The 9,205-nt window shown below is 56.9% G+C and overlaps 1 protein-coding gene across 1 annotated transcript; it reads left to right on the top strand.

Moving 5' to 3' along the window:
• Window positions 1-486: 486 nt before the first annotated feature.
• On the top strand, window positions 487-8,152 carry LOC120357388 (misshapen-like kinase 1). The gene is made up of 5 exons (XM_039447570.1): window positions 487-716; window positions 1,930-2,429; window positions 6,128-6,412; window positions 6,989-7,180; window positions 7,374-8,152. Exons 1-5 carry the CDS (start codon window positions 487-489, stop codon window positions 8,150-8,152), a joined length of 1,986 nt encoding a protein of 661 aa, XP_039303504.1.
• The last annotated feature ends 1,053 nt before the right edge of the window (window positions 8,153-9,205 follow it).

A 9,205-nucleotide genomic window follows, 5' to 3' on the forward strand; every position in this document is an offset into this window, starting at 1 on the left:
TGGAAAAACTTGTTTTGGCCGTAACTCCCGAACCGATGGACCTAGAGACTTCCACAATAGCTCGTTCGAAAGCATTTTTCCAGCCTTTTAAAACGGCATAAAGCCGAAGTCCGTAGCTCCAACCGTTCGGGACTTATGACAAAAAATGTCTAAAAGCTTGATTCGACCGTAACTTCCGAACCGTTGGACCTACAGACTTCCACCATAGCTCGTTGGAAAGCATTTTTCCAGCCCTTTTGAATGCCACAAGGTTCTGTAATGTAATTGTAATTGTGTTTAACTGGTTACAGAACATTTAGAATGCCTCGCTACGTATTTCTACCAGAAGTCTCTTCGGACAGCAAACCGGAGGAGCCCCGCTCCGGTTTGGAGAGCCGGAGGGACATCAAGGAGTTTTATGCTGAGCGGGCCGGGCGAGGGTGGCGCCGACCTCGCCGGCTCCGCCCAATATCGTACTGGATCCACCGGGCCAATGTCTGGTCCAGTATGTACGAGCGGCGCCAACAGAATAGGAGAAGAGCTCGGGCGCAAGTTATAGACGAGCGCGATATTTTAGATCGCATGCAGCAGGAGGTGCATACGCACCAGGAACAGCTGCAGCAGCAGCAGCAGCAACAACTGCAAGAGCAGCAGCAACAAATGCAGCAGCAACAACTGCAACAGCAGCAGCAACAAATGCAGCAGCAGCAACAACTGCAGGAGCAGCACGCTATCAAGTGAGTAGTTAGGTTATATTAAATAAAAAGAAATTGTTCAATAATATTTTTCCTGGGTATTTTTCATACGTTATGTTAGCGGAACAGGAAACGAGACTTGTCCGAAATTGTAACATAGTATTTTCTTTCTTTTTTTACAGAAAAGAGACGAACATTATTCAAGTAACTTTGAGCAGCGACGAGGAGGAGGACGAGCCTCGGGCAAAAAAAGTAAAAAAATAAAAAAATTAGTTTTACGTATTAATGTAATACATTTTATTTTTTTTTGTGTGCCTTACGAACATTTTTGATATAATAAAAAAATTTTTTAAATATTTTTTTATTTATTTATACCTATTACAGATTTTTTACAAAGTACGTGTTTTTTTTTTTTCTTTTTTAATACTACGTAGTTAGGTTAGGATAGGTTAGGTTAGGTGTTTCTTTTCATCTTCCCGTAGGGGTCTGGAGTCGTTTCGGGGCCTCCCGAGGCTCTGCAACGACTCCAGATACAGGAATTGGCGTTCCTGCGGTTCCCGAGCTCGCTAGGGGGTCTGCGGTCTCTCGTAGGCCGTAGATTCAGGGATCTCAGCGACCCTGGCGCCCGAGCTGGTATACCGTAATCCGTCACGTGCTGAAATTACGTGCGGGACGGACCGGTGGCCTGGGTCTCACCGCCCGGGCTGCGAGGAGTAAACCTCTATAAAAAATCCAAGGGTGGCGTCCGTGGCGCGGGGTGTCGTTCCGTGTAACAGCGGGGCGATGCTTTGTGTCTCGGACGCCAACGATTTTAGTTGGTCGGCAGTTATGCTGCCGGGGTGGGGGTGCCGGTCCGGGGTGGTCCTGGGCGGGTGCTTGCGCCCGTCTGTGGCCTCGCCGGGCCGTTTCCCCCGCCTTGGTGGATCCGTCTGCCCATGGCGCCTCGGGCCGATGGTCCCCGGACATCGGCCTGAGTAGGCTCCGGGGCGAGGGTGGGGTTCCCCTCGTTAAATAAGACCCCTCTAATGGATCAATACATGGGCAGACGAAAAAAGAAGTTACCGCTCAGGGGTGAACGGACACCCCAGGGCCGGCACGGGGGGGCTATTGTCCCGGGTCCCCCCCTGTCGTCATCGAACGACGGGCGGTCGAGCGGAGTGCCCGCAGGCTCCGCCGACCATAGGGCGACTGTGGGTGTAGGGGAGGATGATCCTCGCGATTCCTCTTCGAGGTCGTACTCTGATTATCTCCGGAGGTTCTACTGGAGATTGTTCGGCGACGACTTCGAGGAGCCGGACGCTAGGGATCTTCAGCACATGGCAGAGATGGATGCTGCGTGGAGGCAATCCGCCGGCATGGAGCCATGGTGCTCTGAGGAGGAGCTCGACTGGTCGGGGGTGTCCGACACAGACGACGAGGAGGACGACTCCACGAGGGAGCACAGGCGCAGGGCCGAGAAGGAGATGGCCCGGCGTCAGTTGAGGTTGGTGGTACCCCGCGCACCGGTTGCGGGGGAGGGAGAGAATCCGCTGCCTGGTGGGCGGCCCGGGGTGGAGCCGGCCGATAAGGCCGAGGCCCCCGTGCCTCCCGCTGGGGAGACGTCGGCCCTGTCACCCGATCGAAGCCGCGAGGCGGAAGTCGGTGGACGGGGCCCGGTTTGCGGGGCGCGTCGGGCGCGCTCCCTGTCTCCGGGCCGGCTGCTCGGCGGACGCCGCGAGGCGGATGCCGATCAGCCTGGCGGAGGCGGGGGGCGACGTCGGTCGCGCTCGCGCTCGCCGATCCGCATCCGCGGGGGTGGCCGGGGGAGCGAGGGTGAGCCTAGCTCACCCGATGAGTCTCTGCCGGGCACCACCGTGGAGGTGGATCGGCCAGAGGGGGAGGAGGCTGTACAAACCTCCAGGGGCGCGGTGGAGGCGGTTTCCCCTCCCGCGCCTGAGTCACCGGTGGAGGTAGTGGTGACCCCGGATATTCCGGGTGTGCCCGCCGAATCCGGGACTCAGCGTGCGAGGAAGCGGGCACGTGGCCGTCCCCGGCTCGATGGGAGCGGGCCTTTCAGGTCTCCGTCTCCCCTCTCGGACGGGGCGGACATTGAGGACCGCCTCCACGGAGTGCCCATGGAGGGTTTCAGAGCACGGCGGCTTAGAGCCAATGTGCTACGAGACTCTTCGGAGGATGACGACATGTCGGGGGGGTCCGATTCGCGGCCTAGGCAGCGAATAAGGATACCCCCGACATTATTTACACCGGAACAGCGCCGAGAGCTGGACCGGGAAATAGGTGTAATCTCCCGTAGCACCACAACCGACTTGGCTTGGCCGACGGTTGGCTACGCGAGGTAGAAACTGCCCGGTCAAAGTGCACCAATCTCGGAATGCACGGAGCCTTGTCCGGGCGGATGAAAAAGTTCACTCACCTCGCCCGGGAGGCGTTGATGACCCTGGCCTATCGGGCCATGGGCCGCCTCGGGCGAGATGAGGCTGGACACGAGGACGCGTCGGCCGCGGCGCGCGAGGAGGAAATAAGAACCCTCCGCGCCGAGGTCGACGATTTACGGGGCCAGCTCGGGGTCGCGAGGAGAGCACTCGTGCTCGAATCGGGGTCCTCGGGTGCGTCCCGGGACAGGGGGGGGCTTCCTCCCGTCCCTCACCGGCCCCGGCGGTTGCTCCGGTCACCGACCCGTCCACTTTCGAGGAGACGGTGCTCGAGATGCTGGAGCGACTGTCGGGGACGGTGGGGGAGATTGAGAGACGCCTGGTGCGGGTCGAGGTGGGGGTTGAGTCGGCGCCCGCTTTGGCCGGCACCGGAGCGAGACGCGCTAGGGGTGGCCGTCGGGGGGACAGGGCTCCGCGGGAGGAGCCCCCTTCCCCCGAGCCACCCAGCGGCCCTGCGGACTCGCCCGCTCGTGCTCCGTCCACGGACGGACCGAGTTGGGCGACCGTGGTGGGCCGCAAGGAGAAGAGGAGGGCTGGCGGGGGGGGCGCCGACGAAGAAGTCGGCTCCCGCCCCCGCGCCCTCGAAGATCGGCCGTGGGCGCTCCCTTCCGCGGCCGGGCGTTGCCGGTGCTGGTGCCTCGGCGGGGGGTGCGGCATCGCCGTCCCCTCCTCCCCCGGGCTCGCGGCCCGGCAAGAAGAAAAAGAAGGGGCCGAAGGGGGGAAGGCTGGGGGGTGACGTCCCGTGCGGCGTCCGCTGCCCCGCGTGCGGTGGGGAGGCGGATCCCGCGCTCCTCCGTGGTGGCAATCACGGTGGAGCCGGGGTGTGCCTCCTACACCGAGATTATTAAGAGGTCCAGGGCGGCGATAAACCTGGGGGACATACTCCCTCAGCCCGCCCTGGGCCTCAAATTCAGGGTGTCACAAGCCGGGGGTGTCCTTTTGGAGATCCCCGGCTCGAGAGTCGGCCGGCGGCGGAGCGCCTCGCGGCCGAAATGAGGCGGGTGGCTGGGGGCCCGGGGATCCGGATAACCTGCCCTATGCGTAGGGTGGGGGTCCGGGTGTCCGGGTTCCTGGACTCCACCGAGCCGGAGGAGGTGGCGGTGGCGCTGGCATGCGCTGGAGCATGCAGCGCCACCGACATTGTAGTCGGTCGAGTTACTCGCGGCCGCCGGGGCATGGGCTCTGTAATTGCGCAGTGCCCGGTCGCGGCGGCGGCGAGGCTCGCCAAGGTGGGGAAAGTGGCCCTGGGCTGGGCGGCTGCGCGCGTGGAGGCGCTTAAGGCGCCTCCACAGCGATGCTATCGCTGCCTGGCTCAGGGCCACATGCAGCACCGGTGCCCCGGTTACTTTGACCGGTCCCGGTGCTGCTTCAACTGCGGCGGGGAGGGTCACACTCGGGCTCAGTGCGCGAATCCGCCGTTCTGTCCCGAGTGTGCCTCCCGCAACAGGGCAGCCGGCCACCGACCGGGTGGCGCGGGCTGCCCCAAAATACCCCCCATGCCTCGGAGGGCTGGGGGGCCTCCTCCCTCCTCCCCGGATCCGGGGAGAGAGGAGGATATGGAAATGGAGCGGCCTCCGTCGCCGCCGGACGCTGACGCTGCCCGCGGCGCTCAGGCCGTTGGGGGCGACGGTCCGGCGGCGGCCGAGGCCGCCAAGGGGGGTGCGTCTCCCGCGGGCGGGGTCCCAGTTGATGGGCCCCCGGCTGCGGTGGATGCTCGGCTGCCGGGGTCCACCTCGGACACTTCGGAGTCCGGGGAGGAGCCCCCGCCGCCAAAGACGCGCGCGGTCGAGGAGACCGACGCGTGTGACGCCGCCAGCGTGGTGAGCCACGCTTCTGGGGATAACCTCCCCGTGGCCCGGGTGGTTCTGTCCCCCCTCCCCCCCCAACTCCCGCAGAGGGAGCGGAGGGGGAGTAAGGCCACGAGGGAGGCGAGGCCCAAGGGAGGCGCGCCCAGTGCGCCCTCCCCGGGGCCGCCCGTCCTCGGCAAGGGGAAGCGGCGATAGTGCCGCTCCTCGGGTGCCCGCCCCTAGCTGCCCCTAGCGCTCGGGGGATGCGACGGGACGGGGCCCAGGCCGATGGGGCCCTGCGCCAGGCGAGATGTCTTCCCTCCCCTGGCGCCCAGCCCGGCCACGCGAGCGCCGTGGAGGGAGGAGGCGGGGCGGGCGGCGGCGACCGCTCGTCCCTGGGCGTGGGGCTCGCACCGGCGATATGTCGGGAGCGGCCCCATGGCCCTAAATGGGCGCGGGGGTGCGTGATGCTTCGCTCCGCATCCCCGGGGTCGGGCTAGGCCCTACTGGCTGACGTATCTCGGCTGGGCCAGCAAAGCCCGACTCCCAACCCGACGAACTGGCGCGTCGGGGAGCTTCATGCTCCGATCCCCAGTGGAGGGATGATGGAGAGTGCTATAGCAATCCCGGTCCCTCCACGCAACGGGGCGAGATGGGCTCGGTGGGTTTTTAGTGGGTAGGCGGGCCGGGCCTCGCCAACTTTCTGCCGCGCAAGCGGTCTGTGCCGGCGAGGGGTACCGCGTCCCGAGTCCCACACTCCCGTGGTCTAGCCAACCCGGGGTACTATGAGTATTTTCCCCCCGTAAAAAAAAAAAAAGGGTGTTTCTTTTCAGACTTATCGATGGACGAGTTTCTGGGCGGCAGCGGCGGCGGCTTCGTTACGGACTTCGAGTTGTGGTAATTCTCTATCGGTAATTCCTCCGTCGGTAATTCCGCTGTCGGGAATATTTCTCTGTCGGTAACACCGCTGTCGGTAATTACTCCGTCAGTAAGTATTGTCTTTCTTTAGGGCGGGAAAGTTTGGATTTTTCGGTAGTTGCAAAGTTTGCCGCTAGGCGTCGCATGACTGAGTTTCTCGCAAGCGCCCGAGGTGACACCGCTTTGTATATATAAGGACTCCAAATATTATACCTCAATAGTGGAAGATTAGCGGACTGGCTACAAGTCCGTTCATCTCCCGCTCCTTCCCGCAAAACCGAAGAGTCTAACGAATCTTCTCTCTTCTTTGTTACAGACGATGAATCGCAAAAGGCGAGTCGCCACGATCGGCCCGAGGGCATTGTCATGGACCAGGAGAACTTTGCGGACACCACGGAGTACGAGACGTTCGTGGACGACGGCCACTCCAGGCCTGGACTACTCCTGATCGATCCACGATGGACAAGAACTTTTATTAACATCTCGAAGGAGGAAGGGGACGATGGAGGAGTGCCCATCAAGGAGGAGAAGGAAGAAGAAGGGGACGACGATGGAGGAGCGTCCGTGAAGGAGGAGGAAGAGGAGGAGGAATGGGACGAAGGTGTGTCCGATCGGATCAAGTCCCCCACGTCGGACTGGTCCGACCTTTCAGACAATGAGGACGAAAAACAAACAAGATGATATGTATATACAAGACGAAATATGTATATGTTAGATAAAAAATTTTTTTTTTTTTTATTGGGTGCTATTGTTTTGCATTTTATGTCTTGTTTGTAATTATGTCTTGTGTCTTACGTCTTGTTTGTGATTATGTCTTGTGTTTTATGTCTTGTGCGTGGTTATGTCTTGTGTTTTATGTCTTGTGCGTGGTTATGTCTTGTGTTTTATGTCTTGTGCGCGGTTATGTTTTTTGTTTTATGTCTTGTGCGTGGTTATGTCTTGTGTTTTATGTTTTGTGCGCGGTTATGTCTTGTGTTTTATGTCTTGTGCGCGGTTAGGTTTATATAAAACATGTCCGTATGCGTTATTTTTTGACAAACCGTGACCGTCCCCGTTTTGCGTTTTTCTTGTTTTCCGTTTTTTTTTCGCTAAACTGATCGTTTTACCGACCGACCGAGACCGTAAACCGATAAACCGTGATCGTCTTTGCCAAAAACCGTGATCACGAACACACCAGAGCCAGAACGCTGCAGCCAACAACGAACGTACCGAGGATACTCGACCGAGTCCGAGCACACCTGGGGTACTGTCCCGATCAAACCTACGCCGAGCCTGACGTCATCGGAGCAGAAGGCTCCAGGACACATGCTGCGAAAGATGAAGCGGCAAATTTTAACCGAGGCAATGACCTTGCTAAAAAGCAGACCGCGTAAACATTACGCGTTCAGGATATACCACCTCCAAAAGAAAGGGACATCTCTCCCGGTCGTATCCGGGTAAATAAGGAGCCTTCCGCAAGATCGAAAATTGCAGAAAGATTCAAGAACAGAATGGACTTCAATCTGGACGCACTCCTCTCATCGCCCGCTAACGACCGGGAGTTTGAACTCTTCTGGGAGAAGGCAATGACGGTACCACTCGCCAAACTGGACCTGTTTCCGGCTCTGCCGCACCCGGAAGCCTCGAACCTGGGGGCAACGTCGACCAGTTCGTCGACCTGCCGATCAGTCCAGCCGTACTACGCCCTAGGCTCCCCCGTAGAGCACCCGTTCGCGCTCCAGCTCAGGAGCTCATCAAGAGCGCTGTCAAAACAGCCGCCGCATTGCCACCCAGGGCACCTACTCGGCCACCGCCCCTGACTACAGGGAAGAGGAAGCCACCGGCCTTAGGCTGCGCCGTACAACGATCCTCTGCAACCACCGCGAGGAAATGGCAAAGCCTCCTGGAGACCTTACAGTCCCAGTCGAAAAACCACAGGCAGCGAACCAGTCTAGTCCGCATCAAACTCTCCGATCTCTTCGGAGACTTATCCAATCTAAACGACGACGACGCGACCAAGCACACCGTGGCAGCAGCAACTCCAAGCCGACCCACGTGCCATGAAAGCACGACCAAAGGGACGGCCAGCCTTACCGAACAATTACCCGCAAGCTCTGTAATTCTAAACCAAGCAGAGAAACCCGCCACACTAACCCGACCGGCATCACCGGTTGCCATAACCGACGGCCAGACAACCGAAAACACCGCACCAAGGACATCCCGCACCGAAACCAGTAGCTGCACCACCGTCCGAGCCTGCCACCGAAGCCACGACGACACGACCCGCAGTGATGGTGCAAGTGCGCGAAAACCTAGACATTTCCGTGCCGTACTACGCCGCACACATCACGCGGAAATATAAAGCGCGCATCAGTGGCATGCGCTACACCCTCCGTTTTGGCCGTGACGGACAGTGCCACTACGTGCGGGAATTCCCGGCGTAGTGGCCAATGTTCGCCACTCTAAACGGAAGGGATGGGTGGTCACAGTTTTCGGCAAAGGAATATTATTTTAATGATTCTCAGATATTGTATATAATAAAGGAATGCTAAGGTATAATTGACTGTTAGGAATACGAATAAGCCAACACTTTCCTTATATCAGACAGCTCAAGAATATTCTTTTTAATAGATAAGCACGAAATTTTCGTGATATCAGAAGAAGGTAGAGGATAATTATAATAATCTTTGGCTTGAAGATACTTCTACCTACTATACACACGAAATTGTCATTCCTGTGAATAATATTTTTTATAATCACAGTATCACCATTTAATGTTTTTACACAAGAATTTCGTTGTCTCAGTTGAAATGTGATATTATTCATAATCATCTTCTTATGGAATACCAAGAATTCTCTCATTTGGATTAGTGTACCTCTGAGAATGAAATATGTAGGTTTTTTCAGGAGATAAATGAACAATTCGATCTTTTTTCCAAATCTTGCTTTGCAACTTGTTCTAGCGGTTTATAAAAGGATCGAAGAGACTCTTTGATTGATTTCAGTCAATTCTCAAAAAAAACCCCACACTAAAGCTATCTATTTCACCATGTCCATTGTATTCCTTTGCTAAATGGAAAATGGAATGTACGTTATAAACAATAAATTTTTCTCCATATATTATTGCAGAATGATTGATAAACGTTCTAAACAAATTATTAGCATAGTCACACATTGTAGGAACTAAAACTGGGCTGCCTAAGATATAAATAGCAGCCTGAAGAAGGAGAAAATGTTTATAAATGTTTGGATCCAAAGGTCCACAAAAGACGAAGATGCCATCATAAATATACATTCTTCCTAACTCTGTACTTTTGTAAAAATGTGCTCTTGAAAAATCATGACGCTTTCTATTAAAATCATTTGGACAATATTTAAGACAAATTTCAAGTTTGTTAGAGATAGCTGTAATGGC

This window comes from Solenopsis invicta, chromosome 3 (assembly GCF_016802725.1).
Source record: "Solenopsis invicta isolate M01_SB chromosome 3, UNIL_Sinv_3.0, whole genome shotgun sequence".
Lineage (NCBI taxonomy): Eukaryota > Metazoa > Arthropoda > Insecta > Hymenoptera > Formicidae > Solenopsis > Solenopsis invicta.